At 32.7% G+C, this 21,002-nt stretch overlaps 1 protein-coding gene across 1 annotated transcript in view; it reads right to left on the bottom strand.

Moving 5' to 3' along the window:
• Nucleotides 1-18,854, bottom strand: part of CD200R1 (CD200 receptor 1) — a 34,385-nt gene extending 15,531 nt beyond the window's left edge. The window contains exons 1-2 of the mRNA XM_016150700.2: nt 18,556-18,854; nt 4,368-4,448 (exon numbers count right to left, since the gene is read on the bottom strand). Coding sequence (XP_016006186.2) covers nt 4,368-4,448; nt 18,556-18,622 — 148 coding nt within the window. The 5' untranslated portion in view covers nt 18,623-18,854. The remainder of the gene's footprint in view (nt 1-4,367; nt 4,449-18,555) is intronic.
• Nucleotides 18,855-21,002: the final 2,148 nt, after the last annotated feature.

Raw genomic sequence — 21,002 nt, 5'->3', positions numbered from 1 at the left:
ACAACCATTTTTCAAAGGGTAACCCTGCCCCCACTCCTTCCGCAGCCACAGTGGATCGGCCTATCATGAGCATTGCACGTGAGCTGCACCGATTAAAGTCTTGTCTCAAGATGCCATCCCCTGATTAAAGTGGTTTGGTTCAGTGTTGGATGCCTCACTCAGCTGGACAAATCAGAAGACTTTCTCAAGAATTCTGGAACCAGAACCAAAAAGAATAATTTATCCCTCTTCTTTTCCCACTTTTCCTACTATAATGGTTAATTTTATATATTGACTTGGCTAGGACACAGTTCTCAGATATTGAGACAAACATTATTCTAGATGTTTCTGTGAAGATAGTTTTAGATGAGATTAACATTTAAATCAGTAGACTTTGAGTAAAGCAAATTACCCTTCATAATGTGGGTGGGCTTCACCCAATTACTCAAAGACAGAAAGGCAGCTCTGGCAGTAGACCACTTTCAGACTCAAACTGTAACTCTTCCCTGGGTCTTCAGGATGCTCGCCCACTCTGCAGATTTTGGACTTGCCAAGCCCCCACAATCACGTGAGACAATTCCTTAAAATCTTTCTCTCTCTCTCTCTTTCTCTCTCTCTCAACACACACACACACACACACACACACGCGCGCGCGCGCGCGCGCAACATTCTGTTGCTCTGTTTCTCTGAGGAACCCTAATTAATACATCTACCTTGGGAAGAATGAAGAAGAAGCAGAAGCAGAGAGACAGACAGACAGACAAACAGAAATGACAACCTTTATCTAGCTGAAATTTCCAATTCCATAGCTCTTGAGACCTAATGCATTCCTTCTCTTGGGTTCTACAGAGTTTCTGATAAAGTAGTCTTAATTTACTTCGTTTGGTTTCTGAAAAACTTCTGTTTTGTACTATTGTTTTTTAAAAAAACAACAATTTAAAAATATTTTTTTATAATTTTAAGGCCTAAAAATGTTCTTCCTCTGAGTTTATAAGACCACCATTCATGTAAGCCCTCCATTATAAAAATATATTTCTTGCTCTCCTATTCTAATTTTGCACACAGTTCTACCACATTAAAAAAAATAATAATAAAGAAATTCAGTAAAGGCCTTAGAAATGAGCAGCAAATAGACCTCTGAAATAATTTGACTTTTCTAGCCAGCTAACTATTATTGGCTTAGGTGAGAAGGAAGGCAAAGAGTGAGATTCTATTATATTTAGTTCATATTGGGCTCAAGAATATACTCTAGTAGCAGATAAGAAGTCAGAGCTGACCTCAGAAGGTTTACCCAGATCAAGCTTTGACTTAGGTATTCTAGATTCTCAAGCTCTAAAAATCATAGCACTCACAATAGCTTAGCCTTTCCAGATCTCTTCCATCCTAACACACCCAGCTTCCAAGTGTTCTGGAGTCTGTCGATCACTTCTATTGTCAAATTGACCACAACCAAGACTGAGAGTTTAAAACAGAAGGAAATTTAGAATATGAGTACTTTGTGATGATATTGTTGAAGTTTTCATTTGGAAACATTGAGAGGAAAATTTAAAGTTTTATTAGGAATAAGAGGTGTAGGTAAAGTGGGGTAGGAGTACTGGAAGGGAAAAATCAGGGTCTGCAAACATTTCCATGAAGGGCCAAAAAGTAAACATTCAAGGCTTTGCGGTCCATATAGTCTGCATTGCAAGTATTCAACTTTGCCATTGCATCTAGAAAGCAGTAATAGATAATACTTAAATAAATGAGTGTGGCCTTATTCCAATGAAATTTTATTTACAAAAAAATTGCAGTTAGCGAGATTTTGCTCATGGGCCATAGTTTGCTGACTCTTGACTTAAAGTATAGTGTTTTGTTTGCTCTAATTTCTCGTATTTACCATAATTAAAAACAATAAATACCTATTGGGTAGTCTATTTTTTTCTGCTTACTTTGCTTTAAAAATAAACTAAATTCCTACTAACAACTCCAAGTTCTCCCACAAGTAAAATAAATTTCCTATTCTGTTTTTATTATAAGTAGCAATTCCATTCCTTCCTTCCTTTCTTCCTTCCTTCCTTCTTACTTTCCCTCTTTTCCTCCTTTTTTCCTTCTTTCCTTTCCTTACTTTAAGTGAAATGTGGCAAGTATTAAGGGTACCCAAAAGGATTCTGATGAATAAGAAAATTACAATGTGCCCTGCTCCATTTCCGGTTAAGGTAGTTGACTGAAGATCAAGAGATGGTAGCCATGAAGACAAATGTTACTTTAGCAAATAGCAGCTTTCCTTTATGGGCATTTTGGCCTCTGCAACCCTGAGACCTGCTCTCTATTTTTAAAAGTATGGTCTATTTCCAATGGAAAATTTGAAGAACTCAGCCCTGATTGATGCCTTTAAGGAGATATTTAAAGGTTTTTCTTCTATCTTTTGAATTTTATGCCATATGTCCTATAGATAGTATTACTTTTAGTGACAAAGCAAATAATTTTCATGCTCTAAACTGTTAAATTGTTGCCATTTTAGTGGATTCTCATTTTAGAAAACTTGTCTGGGAATATTGGCAATCTGGTCATATTAGTACTTATCAAATATAACTAAATAAGTGTCCAGATACTACAGGATTCTCTTAGAAGATTCTGGTCTTGCAATAAGTGGTGTCTTTATAAATGACTTAAATAATTTCTTCAAGTATTTTCAGTTTCAGTGATCTCCCAGTGTGTTAGAATGTAAAAGAGACCTTCTGCTTAATAATTTTTCAGTGAATGGAGACCCAGGGAGAAATCTGTCTCTCAAAACAAGTACCAAATTCTCCAACAATCAAGAAAAATCCACCTTCTAAAGACTACCTTAAGAATCAGTAAATTAAGAAAATCAGTAATTATCTTTACAACTTCTCATATCAGAGATAAAACTCATGAGTTAGAATTTACTCTTAGGTGTACAAAAATCGTTTTAGAAGAAAAAATATTTAAGCTTATTTTTTCAAATATTCTTCTGATTATTTTTAAAATACTGGACACTTTTAAAAACTTTGTTAATTGCTAATACATGAGTTTTATTATTTCCATTGGCAGCTAATCGCTATAGAATTCATATCAATAGAAAGTGTGTCCTTCTTACTCAGTCCTGTTGGGAGCTTTGTATACACCAAAGTAGTACAACAAATATTTAAAGCTTCTGATCAATGGTCCTGTGTTTGTTCTTTAATTTCTTCATATGAAACAAGTTTTCTTTTAAATTTAGAAAGATTATAGTTTTATATTGTTAACATCAAAAAATCATTTAGCTCTTTCACAATGTACATTTATACATAATATACATATATAGACTGAAACAAATATGAATTATGTTTTTAAAACATATTTACAGTAGAAAAGTAACTTAATTACTCATTATATCCAATTCCTTTTAAATAATATATGTAACTTGGTCACTGGAAGCCAGAAGTCTGAAATCAAGGTTTTAGCAGGGCCATATTGCTTCCAAAGACACTAGGGAAGAATCCTTCCTTGCTTCTTCCAGTTTTTGGTCACTGCCAACAATCCTTGGTGTTCCTTGATTTGTAGATGTATCATTTCAATCTCTGCCTCCCTCTTCACATGACCTTCTCTCCTGTGTCTCTTAAGGATGCTAGTCATTGAATTTAGGACCAGCTGTAAGTCAGGATGATCACATCTCAAGAATCTTAACATATTTACATCTTCAAAGAGTCTTTTTCCAAATACAGTGACATTCATAAGTTCTAGGTAGGCATATCTTTTATAAGGACCACCATTTAACCCACTACACTCATGCATTATCCCTACACCTGAGATTTATAGTTTATACAGTTATTTTACTTATTTTATTCTGTAGTTGGCTGTAAATATAGTTTATTCTGTAATTTTTCTAGGTAGTGAGTAATTGAATGTAATTAAAAGAGATATTTATTAAGTCCAAGAATGCATTTTGAAATCATTGGAATTATTTTTACATGAAGTATTCAATAGAAGAAATATCACAGAAATGACAATTTAAAATATAAGGAAAAAGTTAACTATAATGCAAAGGAAATTTTGAGAGACAGTAGGGCTGGGTGGTAGGGCACAAAAAATAAATTACTAACATCTGCTAAGACCTATTTTTTAAAGCTTTTTATAAGGTAATAACATGTTTCCAAAATTGAATAAAAAATATTTTGGAAATTGATTTGTTTACTGATCACATTTTTTAAATAAGTACTAAATAAGCACAGAAATAATTTCAGAATGAAAAATTTACCAACACTCTTAAACTTAAGCAGTATTTTCTTTAGAGAATTTTAGACAATATGCTCTATAAATGCATATAAGACTATTTAAAATTCTAAATCACAAAAATTATGTAAATATCAGGCACTATCCTAGTAAAATTATTAAAAGATGAACATTACCCAAACTGCAATTGTCCTCGTGCATTATCTGCATTGAGCTGCTTACTGTAACAGAATCTTCTACCCCCATGCTTATGCACTCTGAAATAGGATAGAGAGAGAAATATATATTAGTATACTTGACTCTTAGTTAATTGCCAACGAAAACACAAATTATGACAAGCAAGCAAAATTATCAAAAAATTTTGCCCCAGTATGAACTTTTGACCCAATCTTTCTGCCTTTTTGTCATACCTTTACTTTAGGCCCAGAATGTCCCTTGTCACTTTCCTGTCTTCATATTCAAATCTAAGTATTTCTTCTCCCTGGCTTATATGTATTTAGTCTATCTCTGTGGAAGAAAGGGTTTTACTATCTGTTACAGACTTTTTAGGCACCAGTGAGTAGGTAGAAAAGGTTTAGAAGCGCTATGTTAATTAGATGCTGGTATGGAAAAAAAAGGATTTTATGAAGCATTGTTGAAATCACATCGTGTAAACAACTTATCTATTAACTTCAAATTTTATAGGGCAAGCTCTAAGTGAGAATTGCTAATAAACATATTTTGAATAGCAACTACTTGGCAAAGTACTTGCTAGGCATAGTAACGTCATAATAAAAAATATCTCTTCTCTCCAAGAGCTGAAGTCCAGGAAAGAAAGCAACTATGTAAACAATAATACTGTAAAGTTTTCAGAGTGATGATAAAAGTATGCATAATGTCCGGAAGCTAAAAAAAAAGTTATGCTTAATTCTAAGAGAGCAGAGGTAAAAGAAGACTCCCTGCAACAGATGAAATTCGAACCAGATCTTAGTAGATTAAGAGTTTTCCAGGAAGCTGGAAGAAAAAAGAAAATTGCACACAGAAAGAATGGTGTTGAGAAGTCATAAAGTCATATGGGATTTTCAAAGAACTACAAATAGTTTAATATTGCCATAAAATGAGGAGAATTGGATGTTTGATTAGGTCGAGGCTGGATATTGGCAGGCTCTAATTATGGAAGGTAAAAAACTAGCAAGTGGTCACAATGAAGCAATATACTTCTAGTGCATCTACAGTTAGTGGATCTGACCAGCAGAGAGACATTTAGGGTAAAATTTAATGCGCAGTGTTTTTCTGGAGAAATTTTGAATCTAATGTCCCTCTTTGTTGCCATCTTCTGTAATAAAATGTTATTTTAAAATAATAATTTTTCGCACTTACACTAGTAACAGATTTTTAGTAATTTGCATACTGACAAAGTGTTATTGTCTTCAAACTGTTGTATATGTTTTGTGGGATAAATCAAAGGAGTTAATATGTTGTCGTCATCCAATTTTGCAGTGTGGAAGATAAGATACAGAAATAAAAATGAATAAGTTTAAGTAAAAACTCTGAGTTCTGAATTTGAGTCAAAAGTATCAATATCGACTCATAATGTACTTTATTTTTAAAAATGCATCTTCCCTAGCTGCTGCTAAGTTTTGGGATAATTCATCACATTGCAATAGATAATTACTAACATCGCTACCAACTGCATTAACCTAATTGATATTTTTAGAACTCTTTACCCAACAACTGCAGAATACACGTTTTTTGCAAGTTCACATGGTATATTCACCAAGTTAGACCACATTCCGTGCCATAAAACAAGTCTCAAAAAGCTTTTAAAAACCGAAATTGTACAAAAATGTAATCATATTAAAACAGAATTAAATTGGAAACCAATAACAATAAGACATTTAAAAAAATCCCAACTATTTGGAAATTAAACATACTTCTAAATAATCATTTCATTAAAGAAAAACCTAAAAGGAAGTTAGACAATATTTTGAACTGAATAATAGTAAAAATAAAATATATCAAACTTCATGATATATAGCTAAAGCAATGTTTATAGGAAAATTAGAATTTTAAATGTTATTTGGAAAAGAAGTATCTTAAATCCACCCAAAGGCACTTAAAACAAAATAAAAAGACAAAATTAAAAAGTAGCTAAAAATAAACAAACAAAAAATAGAATAATAATGGTAAGAGCAAAAATCATTAAAATGAAAAACAAGCAAGACAGACATTAACAAAATCAAAAGCTGGTGTTTTGAAAAGATCTTCAATCTTCATAAAACAATAACTAGATTTATCAAGAAAAAAAACAGAGAAATCAATTCTCTAATATCAGGAATCGAATAAGAAATATTAATATAAATACTATATTCATGAAAAAATAAAAGAAAATTAACTATTTTATGCTAATCAAATTCAATAACTTGGATGAAATGGACAAATTCATTGAAAAATAGCTTTGAAAGCTCATTTTGAATTAAACAAATAATCCAAAGAACCTCATAGCTATTAAAGAAATCGTATTTTATTTAATAAAAATATTCCTACCAAATGGGCCTCACTGACAAATTTAAGCAAATAAACAAACTCCTTCAGATAATAGACAAGGACAGAACAATTCCCTCCTCATTTTATGAAGGTAGAATTAACCATATACCAAATCCAGATAAACCCATTACAAATAAGAAAAACAACAGACCAAGAACCCTTATAAACATAAGACACAAAAAAATTTACAAGAGTAGCAAATTAAATCTAGCACTATATAAAAAGAATAATACATGATCATATAACATTTCTTTCAGGAACACAGTTTGATGGAACACTTAAAAATCAATGAAATTCACAATATCAAGAGAATAAAAGAGAGAAAAAAGTGACCAATTCAACAGATGTAGAAAAAGCACTTGACAAAATTTAACATTCATTTATGATTTTTAAAACTCTAGAAATAGAAGGAAACTTTCTAAAACTGTTAAAGGGCATCTATAAAAATCTATAGCTAAATCATGCTTAATAATGAAATATTTCCCCTCTGAAATCAGGAACAAAGCAAGAATGTCTGCTCTTACTACTTCTTTTCAATATTACTAGAGATCGTAGCCATTGAAATAAAGCAAGGAGAAAAGGCATATAGATCAGAAACAAAGACATAAAACTATTTGCTGATGACATGATTATTAGGAATCTATAAAACAAATCCCAGAACTAATTGAATATAGCAAGGTCATAGTATAAAATGCTAATTATATTTTAAAGCAATTATATTTTTATATTCTAGCAGCAAACAATCGAAAACTAAAATCTAAAAACAAACAATTCCATTTACAATAGTAGGAAAAAAACTTGAGGAATAAAGTTACTAAAAGATGTACAAGGCTTGTATACTGAAAACTGCAAAACATTACTGAGATAAATTAAAGAATATCTATATAGGGGAGAGAAATATCTTGTTCTTGGACAGAATGACTCAAAATTGTTAAGAGATCAGTTCTCAAATTGGTCTATAGATTCGATAGAGTCTTAATCAAAATCTGATAGTATTTTCTATAAAACTCAGGAAGCTGCTTCTGACATTTATATGAGAATGTAAAGCTAGACTAGCCAAAGTAATGTTTTAAAAAAAAACACAGATAGCATTGGAAGATTTATGCTACCTAATATCAAACTTTATCCAAAAGCTGCAGTAATTAAGGCAGTCTGCCATTAGCTGAAGACACATACTTCAATGGAACTGAATAGAGAGCCTAGAAATACACTCGCACACATATGATCTATGATTTTCAACAAAGGTGTTTAGGCAATTTAAAGGAAAAGGGAAGTCTTTTCAACAGCTGATCATGAAATAATTGAATATCCATATATAAAAAAAGAACTTCAACCCTTAAACTTAACACTACACACAAAAATTACGTTAAAGTATATTATCAACTTTAATGTCAAAGCTAAGACTGTAATACTTCTAAAGGAAAACATAGGAGAGAATCTGTGACTTTGGCATATACAAAAAGGTTTTTTAGAATACATAAAGAACAATCACATAAAATTTGATAAAATAGATATTATCAAAAATTAAAAACCTTTGCTCTTTGAAAAATATTAAGATAATAAAAAGGCAAACCATAGACTAGGAGAAAATATTCACAACACATGTATCTAATAAAAGACTGGTATGTAGAATATGTGAAGAATTTTCACAATGAGATAACTTTTAAAATCAATTTAAAAATTTTTTTAAATAGACAAATGATTGAACATCTAACACAAGAAAAGATATTCAAATTGCCAATAAATACATGAAAAAATGTTTAAAAATAGTAATCATAAAGGATATATAGATTTAAGTCACAGGGAGATAATGATGACATACCTGTAAGCATGGCTAAAACTAAAAAGATTGATACTATGTATCAGCAAAAATGTGAAGCAATTGAAACTCTTATTATATATCACCAATGGGGATATGTAAACTAAATATAGCTACACTGAACATTTTCTGGTAGTTTATTCAAAAGTCAAACATCTGCCCATCATACAACCTAGCAATTTCAATTCTAGGTATTTACCCAAGAGAAATGAAAACATATGGCCATACAAAAACGTGTTCATGAAGTTCATAGCAATTTCATTTGCAATAGCCAAAAGCTAGAAATAAACCAGATGCCAATCATTAGATAAATGGACAAATTATCCAGACAATGAAAACTACTCAGCAACAAAAAGAAACACACAATGATGAATCTCAAATCATTCCATTGAGTGAATCACATAATTGTATAAAAGAGTACTACTAACATAAAATGCTAACTAGTCTATAGTAATAAATAATCGATCAGTGGATGCCTACAGACAGAAATGAAGGCAAGGATGGATGCAAAGAAACATTAAGGAATATTTTGGGAATAATGGAAACATTTTGTATCTTGTTTGTGGTAATGATTCACAGGGTATATACAACTGTCAAAACTCATCAATTCATATCATTTGAATTGATGCAGTTAATTGTACATAAATTGTTACTCAATTTAATTAAAAATAACATCAGAAACATCCAATTTTAATACATGTAACATTAGGACGTACATCCACACAAATAAACACAAAACAAAATACAAATGAAAACCATTGACACTGAAAAAAAAAACTTTTCCATTTAAGTCAAAATCATCAGTAGAAGACTGTTTTTGTGATTTTACTACTAATGAAATCTCTTACTCACTTTGAGCGCAAGTTTCCTTTCCCAAATGTCATTGTCATATGCCTGAGCAAGCACATACCACCCACGCAATAGACATTGTCTAGGCATGACTGTGCAAACCCATACTCCCAAGACTTCCTCCAGTGAGGGGGAAAAAGTTTCTCAGAAAGAGCACATGGTTTTCTTGTGATGTGAAACCCTTTTCATCTTTATAAAATCCCATGCTCTGCTGCACATTACTGACTAACAAAGTTAGAGATAGGCATTTCTGATATTTCACCTTTTCTAATAAAAACGTCTAATTCAGTAACTGTTTTTAAATTACGCTATACTTAAAAAGTTAATATCGCTGCTTATATTTATTTATTATTTCTAATGTATGGAAATAGGAAACAAAAAAGTTACAGATGTCCTGCCCTTTCATTCATTTGCATGTTTGGAGGAGAATACAAACAAACAAGGAAAGAGTCTGATAAATTTAATTTTAAGCTAAAAGCATCTTTAAATTGGGATAAAACTGTAACATAAAACATTTGGCTCTGCTCTAATAAGATGACCATATAGCTGCAAAAAAGAATAATGTGGAAGAGTTTCATTTTTACATTTTTTAAAAATATTTCTCTCCAGAACTTGAGGCCTCTATGCTGGTAATGAACTAATTAGAAGTCATTCTTATTGCTTATTATGTTCTTTGCATCTTTATTTATCATCTCTATTGTTATTTAACATTTATTGAACTTACTACTTAAAAAAAAAATGAAACAGAATGCATTGAAATCTGTGAAAATATCCTGATATTTTACATAAGAAAAATCGAATGATAGAATTCACTCATTCTTCATTCAATGTTTCAAACTTTCAGACTTCAAAACTGTAAGTTATTACAACAAATACAGAGCTAGACCATTGTGAATTAAGCAATGACTGGAAGATATAAGAGATAAGTTCTTCTTCTTCCTCCCTGAATCATTTTAGATAATTAAATCAATTTATGTGTTCTAGTTCCCACTACAAAACATAGACTATCATTCCTACTTAACAAGTAAGGAAGAACTCATGCAAGGTATTCAAAGAACACTACAAACGGAGGTTTTAAACACAGTAAAAATGAAGCAGTATATCTCTATTGAAGATCCAAGGTTTCATTTAAAATGAATGCAACTACGAGACTGAGATCTTAATCACACAAAGGCCCTGAAGTTCAAATTACATTGTCAGAACAATTTTTATTTGGCTAAACTGAGCACATAGCTTTTTCTAATCACCAGTGTGGTAAGGTCAACACAGTACAGAAAACTTTACCATAACTTACTGGCTCCAGAAAGCTTAAAATATCAACCTAACATTTTAGTTAGTGAATGTTTGCACTGCACTTTTTAAAACTGCATATTGTGGATGCAGGTTAGACATAAAAGTATTATTTCCTGATATCTTTCAGAGTGATGAAAGGATTCAAGCACAAAGTTGTGGAAACAAATCGTCTCCTTTTTCAGAGGTCCTTATAAAAAGATGAATTGTCATCCAGATAGGATGACGACCTCTAATGCAGTGGTTCTCACGTTGTAAACTGAGAACTAGTGAAAGTTAATGAATGATAGTCAGCCAGCATATCCATAAATTTTGTAACTTTTGAGGAAAGGAGCCTAATTTATAATTTTATTTCTTATGTCTGAGTAAAAAGTAATAGCATCCTGTAGAAATAATTGAAAGCATCATATTTTCCCCCAAATTCTGTTATATTCTAAACAGCAAACAGGAATGATTGGAATAAGAGACCATGGAATTTTTTTTATCTCTTCTAAAGCTACCTGAAGACTAGTGTATTAATTTAATGATAAAAGTGGGAAGTAAAAGAAATGTTCTTTTTTCTGCCTTCTAAGGTGATGATCAGTGTCTCACTAGTAGTTTTCATTCATATGACACTTGAGTAACCATCTATCACATATATTAGAACAGGCAATCGTCTATTTCTTAATTTACATAGTCACTGTATAATTGTTCTTTGAAATGTATAGATATCATACACTCTGAAATATATATTATATGTGTTAGTATAAAAGAAAATTAAAATAATAAGTATATAGAAACATGAGAAGCACAATTAATATATTTTTTTTAATATAATAATGTCAACAATAGATCCTGATATCACGGCATATATTCATGTTCTTACACTTTTATTTATGAAAGTGATTTACATTTTTAAAGACATTAATTTATTAACAGACAACACCTAATTGAGTATTCAGTAAACAAAATATTGAGTGGAATCCCAAAGTTTCAGCAGACAAAAATAGAAAAAAATCATCAAAATTAGAACAAAAAATTAACTGATTTTTTTGGCTCTTCCATTGCTTCATCTACTCTTATAGAAATTTAGTATCTAATAAAAGTGGCCATTCAAATTTATAAAGGGAAGGATGATTATTTATATCATTAATAAATGATATTAGAACTAGCTAGCCATTTGGGAAAAAAAATAAAATAAAATAAAATGAGATTCCTATCTCACTTCTCACACAAAAATAAATAAAATGAATCAAAGATTTATATATAAACAAATAAATAAGTAAATAAATAAATACTAGAAGATTATAGATAATTTTTTTTTCTTAAACATGAGCTAGGGTGACTAACATCTTGGTTTGCCTGGGACTGAGGGGTTTCTGGGGACATAAGACATTCAGTGTTCTGGAAACCAGAAAAGTCTCAAGTAAATTGGGGCTGTTGTTACCTTAAGTGAAGAAACCTTTGTAACCTGGTACAAAACTTGGAAACCATAAAAGAAAACATTGAAAATTTTGACTGTAGAATTTAAAACTTCTGCAGGGCAAAAAACAAAAACAAAAACAAAAACAAAACATATAAAATAATGTTCACAAGCAAAAATTTGTGGAATATTGGCAAGAGTTAAGATAAACAAAAGGCTACTTTCCTCCAAAAATATACAGAGAATATATAAACCAATAAAAAAAAAGATATGGACAACCCAATTGAAAAAATGGGGAAATGATATGAAAGACTGAAAGAAAATTAGACTAAGTAATACCTCTAAAAAGAGTAAGCAATTTCTTAAAGATGACATAGCTTCATGGGTAGAATTAAATCTCATGACATACCATTAAGGCCAACAAAGTCATATATAAGAATCTAGAATTTAAGGAAAGAGGAGTGAGATTTCATTGGGAAAGTGGAAAAAAAAAAACATTCAATGCATGAATGAAAGTTAGAAAACAAAAAGGTTTTAAATAATGCAATATATTCAATCTCAATGTCCAAGACAATATAACTAACCAAATCAGTATCAATCAGTAAAAGCACGATGATATAAAAATTATGAATTTGAACAAAGTTCTACTTCTTTTATGGCAAAGTAAGGCCCCACAAATAATAACTATAAATTCTGGAAAAAATATAAGAAGAACTATTTAAAGACACTGCAGAGTGGAAAAAGCAAGACAATTCTTAAGAAGTGTCAATCTTTGAAAGAAGGAAATGGATCAAGGGTGGGGTTCCTATTTTTTCCCCCATTTTTACTATTTTAGTCTTAGAGAAGGTTGCATTTGGCACCACACTGAACAGCTAAAACGCTCTAATAGAAAACCCACGGTTTTCTGAAGAACAAGAGAACAAATCTGAGGGCAACCTTGGTCTCTGGAAATTGAAAGAGAGAGAGAGAGAGAGAGAGAAATTCTGTGTATAAATTCTACCAAATGCTCTCTGGCTGACCCTAAACCACACATGGTAGGGCACACTTGAAGCTGACAAGCTAAAGGTGAAAGCACTGAGATTTAAAGCACTATCCAAAAGACAAAGTTTGAAGTTTGAGTTCAACAAAGTTAAATGCTTTCTGGAAAAAAATTTAACAGAGCAATGTAATAAAATTAGGAATCTCTATGATGCAGTATTCAAATAAAATTGCTCAATATTCAGAGAACTAGAAAAATGTGGCCCATTCTTAGAAGAAAAAGACATTAAAGGGATATCAAATTCAAAGTGACCCAGACGTAGGAATTAACAAAAATCTTAAAGCAGATGTTAAATTATGCTCAGTGGTGTAAAGAAAAATATTCTCACAATTAAATTTTAAAAGATCAGAAAAATCTTAACAGAAAAAAATAAACTAAAAAAGTAATCATAAAATTGAAAATACAATATCTGAAATAAAGTATTCAGATGAAAGGACCTAATACATGAATAAAGATGAGACAGGAAATTGTTAGCAAAATTGAAATATCAATAAAAATTATCCACTCTGAATAAAAGAGAAAAAATTTTTGAAAAGAAAAAACATAATAGCCACAGGGACCTGTGATGAAGTAGCAGAAGTTCTTTGAACATATGTGTGATCTGGATTCTAAAAGAAGAGGAGAGACAAAGTCGGAAGAAAATTTATTTGAAGAAATAGTGATTGAAATTTTACCAAAATTTCTAAAAAACATAAGTTTACAGATTCAAGAATCTCAGTAATTCCCCAAGCAGGATAAATATGAAAATAACCATACTTACACACATTTTATGTCTAAAAACAACAATAAAGAGAAAATCTTGAAAGAGAACATAAAAATGATAAATTATATTAAGGGAAGTGATGATTTGAATGTCTGTCGCCCTCTCACCAGAAATTATAAGACAACATTTTTAAAGTACTAGAAAATAAAACCCAGAATTCTATATCCAGCAAAAATATAGGTCAAGAATGAGGCATATTTAGATAAAAGAAAACTAAGGGAGCTTCTCACAGGCAGGTCTATAGCGCTAATGATAATAAAAGAAATTTTTTAGGTTGAAGGGAAATAATAATACTAAACAAACTCAGAAATATGGAAGGAATGAAGAGAATTAGAAATGGCAACTATAGTGGACATAGTGAATAAACTCAGAATCCCCTTCAAGGAATGACTTCTTTGCTCTTACTACTAGGAACACTACTATCAGACACCCTTCAGTTCTCAGCATCTTCAGGAATCATCTCAATTACTTTGTCTAAAGCAGACCCTTCTCAGGGCATCCCATACACAATGACTGACTGAGATGAATGTATAAAGGCCCCGCCATGTGGATTCAATGCAGTGCCTCTCTAAGGCCATTCTAACTCCACAGCTACCCATGGGTATCTGATGAGGGTCCCAAGAGTTGAGATTGCAGATAATCATCTCCCTCTGAAAACTTGCCCTTCCTTCCAGATGTTCCTTCCAAGTGTCCTCCCTAATAAACATTCTCTACTCTAAACTCTATTTCAGAGTCTAATTTCTGGAGAGCTTGCAACGGCATCAACAACTCAAAGGAACAAATATTTTTAAAGAAAATGGTTTGCTTCTAAAAACTTATAGTCATGTTTTTGGTACTTTTCTACACTGCTTCCTTAAACACAAATAGGATTTTGTTCTTAAGATGGTTTCCAGGTTTGGGGGGCAGACAAGTCATATAAACTAATTTAGCTAAGAAAATCTCAAAATTGTTTGTTCATTGTTAATGCGTAAATAATGTGTTACTTCATAGAAACAGTTAGCTGATTGTGACTGTTACATGAGTTTTGTTATACAGTCCAAAGCTATTTCATAACCTCAAGCCTGCTTCCTAATCCCAGTCAGAAGTTACTAAATGTGCGTCAGTGATAGCAAGGAGGAAGAGGGAAAGTATATTGATAATTACTCAATGTTAGTCATTGTGCAGACTGATTTTTCAGATACAACATGAAACCAAGTGATAACTAAGTTATTTTATTCACTAGCACCATCAACTGAAATATTTATGACCTTATTGGGAGACAACTTATCTACTATGGAGCTCTCTCATCTCTTTATTCCTATTCTCAATTTATTAACATCCCTTACTTAACTTTTCATCTTACTTCTCAATTTCAGAGGTTTCCTTCCTCTTACTTAAGTTTAAGAACTCTATTTATATCCAAGATTGTCTTTCTTCCCAGCTCTTCTCAGATCTTGCTTTTCATTATAGAGGAAGAGAGAGAGAGAGAGAGAGAAAGAGAGAGAGAGAGAGAGAGAGAGAATTATCACTCCCAGGACCCAATCACAAAAATCTCTAGTACCTAATTTACTACATTTATCTCTGTTAGTACTCTCTTTGTGAGATCCTCCGCTCCACGAATGATTCACAAACCCTGAATTGTGCTACATTTCCAGGAACCTATAGGAATTTTCCTCCTAGTTGTCATCCCTTGCTATACTCAATTTAACAACTTCCTCTGCAAAGAAACTTCTCTTCTCAGCCACCAATGTCTCACAGTGGAATCATAGGATCTCCTAAAATAGAAACCCAAGGGTAGGAGCTCTTCTCTCCTGCTTCAAAATAAATATCTTACCAAGTGTCATTCCCACTGAACAGAAAACTGCTCCCATATTATTCTCAAAAATTATTGCTTTATTATATTTTTTTCCTGTTCACAATACAACAGACGGCCCCTCAATGTTTACTGCACAGTATCCAAGTTCCTCTGTTTAGCTGTCAAGGGCCCCTGAGATTCAACCTTATTTTCTATGATCATATAACATACTGTCTCCATTCCAGCAAGCTTAGAGTTCTTTCTCTCCCCAAACCACTCTGCCTTTGTTCACACTGCATGTCCCCTCCTCCCAATTTGTATCTGTCCCTTTTCTATCATTCAAGGCCCAGCTCAAGACCCGTCTCTTCTATAAAGCCTTTGTCAATTCTAACCCACCATAATTTCTCCCATCTGGGGATTTTTACTAGGGTCATAGACAATTTCAAGACTGAATGATTTAAAATTTTCTCTTAAATTGTCATCTTAGCTTGATTCCTCTAATTTAGATTGCTAATAACTTTTAGGCACTATTCACATGCACACACAAACTCCTCCTTGCACACTCAGTGTTCTTAATAAAGATTTCTGATTAATTTCTTGATCGCTTAAAGATGGATGTTTAGAGAAAACACACATAAGAATTACTATAATTTGTAAATTAGCAACTATCACAAACTAAAAAAGGAAGGTATGGCTGGAATTAATAAGAACACCTTTTTCTTTCACAATTGCATTTTAATCTCTTTTTCCACCTTTTGTGAACCTGCTGAAGCTAACCAAACAGCCTTGTCTTGATTTTTATCTCTTCTTGTTACTGCCTGCCCCCTAGTGGAAGATAATGATAAATGGTCAAAATTAGCCCAAGGAAGAAAAAAAGAGTAGTGGATTCCTTTTCAGTAATTCATAATATCGATATCAGTGACTTTTATAAAAGATAGAATCATATTGATTGAATAGCAAAATATAATTTGAACACAAGAAAAACTAGATAAGTGGCTAAAATAAGGAAGAAGTGGTGTGGAGTGAAAGGAATGCTAAGAAGGCAGACCAGGCACAGAGTTGTGAGTTTGCTCTGTAGTAGACAACTTAGGGTGTTTTAATTATTCCCCTCAGCTGTTTTCCCAATAAACTTTATCTATCGACTACCACATTGCTTGAATTTATAATCAAATTAGTAAAGAAAGAAGTAAATAGATTTTTTTAAATGTTATGTTTTACATTGAAATCACTAGCTCCCTTGCTCCTTTATTAATTTATTTTTGTATATTAAAGTGAGTTCTTTAATTTTGGCAGTATGAATAACAAAGCGGTACTAGAGGCATAAATTTATGCCCCAAGTGGCTTGCTTCTTATTATTCTAAATGATTTCATGGTGAATTTATCATGCCAAATCACTGCACATAAAGTAATTTGCTTTTCTATATCTTGATTCTAAACATTTAGATAACTTTACAATTATACAAGCACAGACCTTAGAGATTCGATGTATGTAGTGTCTCCTAAATGTAATTAGAAATAGTTTTAAAGTTCAAACCTTTAAACCATTAAAATCCAAAATTATTGATTATATTTTACCTAAAAGTCATAGTGCAGTTTGATGTAAATACCCCTTGCCTGCTTCTCTGACAAGTTGAGCCCTCCACAGATTTCTATAGAGCTTTCTACAACAAGATCTCAACTACTGAAAGATTCAAATTACTTGATTTTTTTTTTTAATGAGTAAATAGTCCATTAAGTTTATAACCAAGTACTGGCTTAACTTTTTTTCAGTGGTGTTATAAATAGTGGTGCTCCTTAATGAAAAGCATAATAGCTAAATATCGAGGAAATTAATCTATTCAAATGTGTAGTGATGCTTATAGATGTGATGGGATGTGACTCTAGTGTACTAGTAGCGTTGGACAAATCATTTCATCTCTCTAAGCTTCTGTTTCTACCTTCATAAAATGAAGAAATGTCTTCCGTGCCTATTTCACTGGGTGACTGTGCAGATCAAAGGAAAAAAAATGTGTGAAAATTTTGCATAATAGGTACAGTGACAGAGTATGGTTATTTTGTGTGCGTTAACCAGCAAGATTATCATATGGAAAACAGACTTTTTGCTGTTAGATAGACATTTTCAAGTTGTTCATTTGAGAAAAAAATTATATCTTTTTTTAATTCTAAAATTAAACAAAAATTAAACCAACTACACAACTTCCTTGCTACTGCTTCCATCTACTTAAAGTGAAACCTGAAAACTCCTTCGCACATTGACTACCAACACTTTACCCTCTATAGTGAAACCAGGACACCCCCACAATAGTCCCAAAGTTCTCTGCAACACCCACAGGGACCTAGATGTTAAAGAGTGGGTCCTCCAGCACAGAAAGTGTCTTTTACAGGATACACATTTTAAAAATAATAAGACATATATCACAAATGCACCTCCAAACTGTGAGTATATTTTTAAAAGCACCTGGTCATAGAGAGTTATAGAAAGCTATCGACTTCCCTAATTTATACTGCCACCAAGATTGACCTAAATGTGTTGAAATTATTTTTTTTTTTATATAAAGAGACAAGAAGATAAAGAGAACCCAGATGACTTAGATTGCTACTAGAAATTATTTAACTTATTCTGCCTCATTCAAAAAAGGAGGGAAAATATGGTAGTGGCAGTGAAGCAACTTATAGAGATGTGTGTACTTCAGTAGGACACAAAGTAAAATAAGTAAGACAAAGAGGAAAATCAGGATTATAAAGTGGAACAAATCTGGAAGCAACTTCTCTCCCTGTTCTCTGTGATTGCATTTATCTTATATTGCTCCATAAGAAAGGCAAAGAACGCTCAAGAAAAGCTGAGACCAGGTTTCTCACCAGTCATTCTCCTGTGACTCTCACAAAGATAATTCAAACTTACCAGCCACTAAGAAGACACTCAAAATCAGTAGTAGCTGTAGCTCAGAAGTTCTCAAAGCACAGGGCATTTCTGTTCTCTTGTTTTCTGCCCTTCACTCAGTACTTCTCCACACAGGTATAAAAGGAGCTGTGGGCATGGTGAGGCTCCCTCTGGTTGACTTCTCTGTGCTGAATCCTCTTAGCCCATCATCAGTGGGCCACTCCTTTTCTCCTGGCCCCTTCTTTAACTCTTTCTGTTTTAGCCGGATTAGTAACTTGGAACAGAAGAAACTCTTCTCTGGAACTTGACACAGCATTATATTTCCTGTATGAAGCACTGAAGCAAAGATAGAGGAAGCAGATTGATTGAATTCTCTTTCAGCTCATTGGTCCTCCTCTCACTTCTGTTGTGCACAGATAAACTTTACAGTAGGGCACTGAATGTGCCCGAGATTAACGGATTTGTCTAAACTTGGATTAAAAAGCAAACCATGGACCTATTTTTGGTCCATCCCTTTAAACTTTCCAGTCATGATAATTTTTAGCTTTCTTTAGCTTAAAGAGGTGAAAAGCCTCAGTAATAAAGTTTATAATAAAATATTCTCCCTTAAAAATTCTTGCATAAAATTATTGTCTATAATATTTACAACTCTAGAAACAAACATCCTACCTGTGTTACTTTCCTATTGCTACTGTAACGAATTATCACGAACCGAGTGGCTTAAAACAACACAAATGTATCTTGCAGTTCTAGAGGTCAGAAGTGCATAAAGGATCTTACGGAACTCAAATCAAGGGGCCAGCAGGGCTATGTTCTTCCCGAACACATTGACTTTCCCAGGTTCTAGAGGCCACCAGTATTCCTTGGCTTGTAGCTGCATCATTCCTAACTTCTGTTCCATCGTCATTTTCTCTGATTGTAACCTTCCTACCTCCCTCTGATAAAAACTCTTGTGATTAACCCAGGATAATCACCCATCTCAAAATCCTTAACTTAACTACATCTTCAAACTACATCTTCAAAGTCCCTTTTCCTATGTAATTTACCTACTTACAAGTTTCAGAAGTTAGGTCATAGACATCTTGGGGGGCCATTACTCTGTCTATCAAAATTTGGTATTTATTTTCACTTTTGAAGAGTTAGACTGATCATTCGAATCAAATTACAAATAAACACCACCTTTAGTTATGACAGATCTGAAATTGAGACTTACAAAAAAAAAACCCTGCCTCAATGTGCTAGTTAATATGCATTTAGATTATAGGAGGAAAGAAATCCACAATGTGTTAAGAATTTCCTACCTCAAGGCAAACTCTTCTGGAAGGGGAAGAAAACATTGAAAACAGGAAAAGAACTAAATAACATGCATTTTTTTCTTTTAAGTTAGCAGTTTCATCTTTCCTCTTGCCAAACAGTAAGCTATATATATATTTTTTCCCCTTCCCCTTATACAGCTTTCCTTCCGGTGAATCAATTTGATCAACACAGTGAAATCGGGTACTTAAGGGCCTAAAGATATGGAATATTTAAAGGTGTGAGCTATGTGACAATGGTGGACTATAGCAAAAACAACTTCCCTGCTGTCTAATAGTTTACTAGGTGTCAGAAAATTAGTGATGAAAAGTAATTTGAGATGTAGCATCTGGTTTCCACCACATTGATGTTAAGGTACATAGGGATTAAAGTCATGAGTTTTGACAAGCAATGGACCTGGGGTTAAGACTCTGCTGAGCAGTTACTAGTCTGATGATATTAGGCATGTTTCTTCATCGAGTTACTAACCTGTTTTTTATTTTTCATTTATATTGTACTTACATGAGCATTTTCTTATGTCACCGAAAATTCTTAGTGACCATTTATTTTAATGCCTATTCAACGACAACAGCCAAAACTAAAGCACAGAAGGTGATACTTGGTAAACAGCCGGGAGTAAAACTCATGTTTCATGTTTGCTGGCCCCGTGTTCTTTCCGCTCAACTCTTCTGGTATGAAATTTCAGGCAACAACTTTCATAGACACACTCTCATGCACTCATCGCAGGTCAGACCATGATCTAAAATCAGCAGTTTAATAGTTAAATGAGTGGTGTCAAAAACATAGAATTTTTGAAGCAGATTTGGAATGATGAAACTTTCTCTTTCCAATCCTTTATCCCCTCCATCCCAAACCGCACTCCCACAACCTCTCAACTCCTACCTTTACCTCCTATGGAGAGTGGGTGTCGGGAAGAACAATAAAAGGACCAAATGTTTGTTAGCTTAATCATCCGCCAAAGATATGCCATGAAAGTCAATATCATAAGAGGAAAATGTGCTTGTCTAGTAAATGCATATCTCTGAAAAATCCAAAGAAATCAGATTCTCCCTAGCTGTGCCCCTTGGGCACCAGGACCAAAAAAAAAAAAAAAAAAAAAAAAAAATGCAGAGCAGAAGATCAAGATCAGACCAAGAGAAAGGTGCAGCGCAAAC

This window comes from Rousettus aegyptiacus, unplaced genomic scaffold (assembly GCF_014176215.1).
Source record: "Rousettus aegyptiacus isolate mRouAeg1 unplaced genomic scaffold, mRouAeg1.p scaffold_m13_p_4, whole genome shotgun sequence".
NCBI classification, from domain to species: Eukaryota; Metazoa; Chordata; class Mammalia; order Chiroptera; family Pteropodidae; genus Rousettus; species Rousettus aegyptiacus.
Note: the sequence above shows the minus strand (reverse complement) of the source record. Positions and strands in the feature narration are given on the sequence as shown.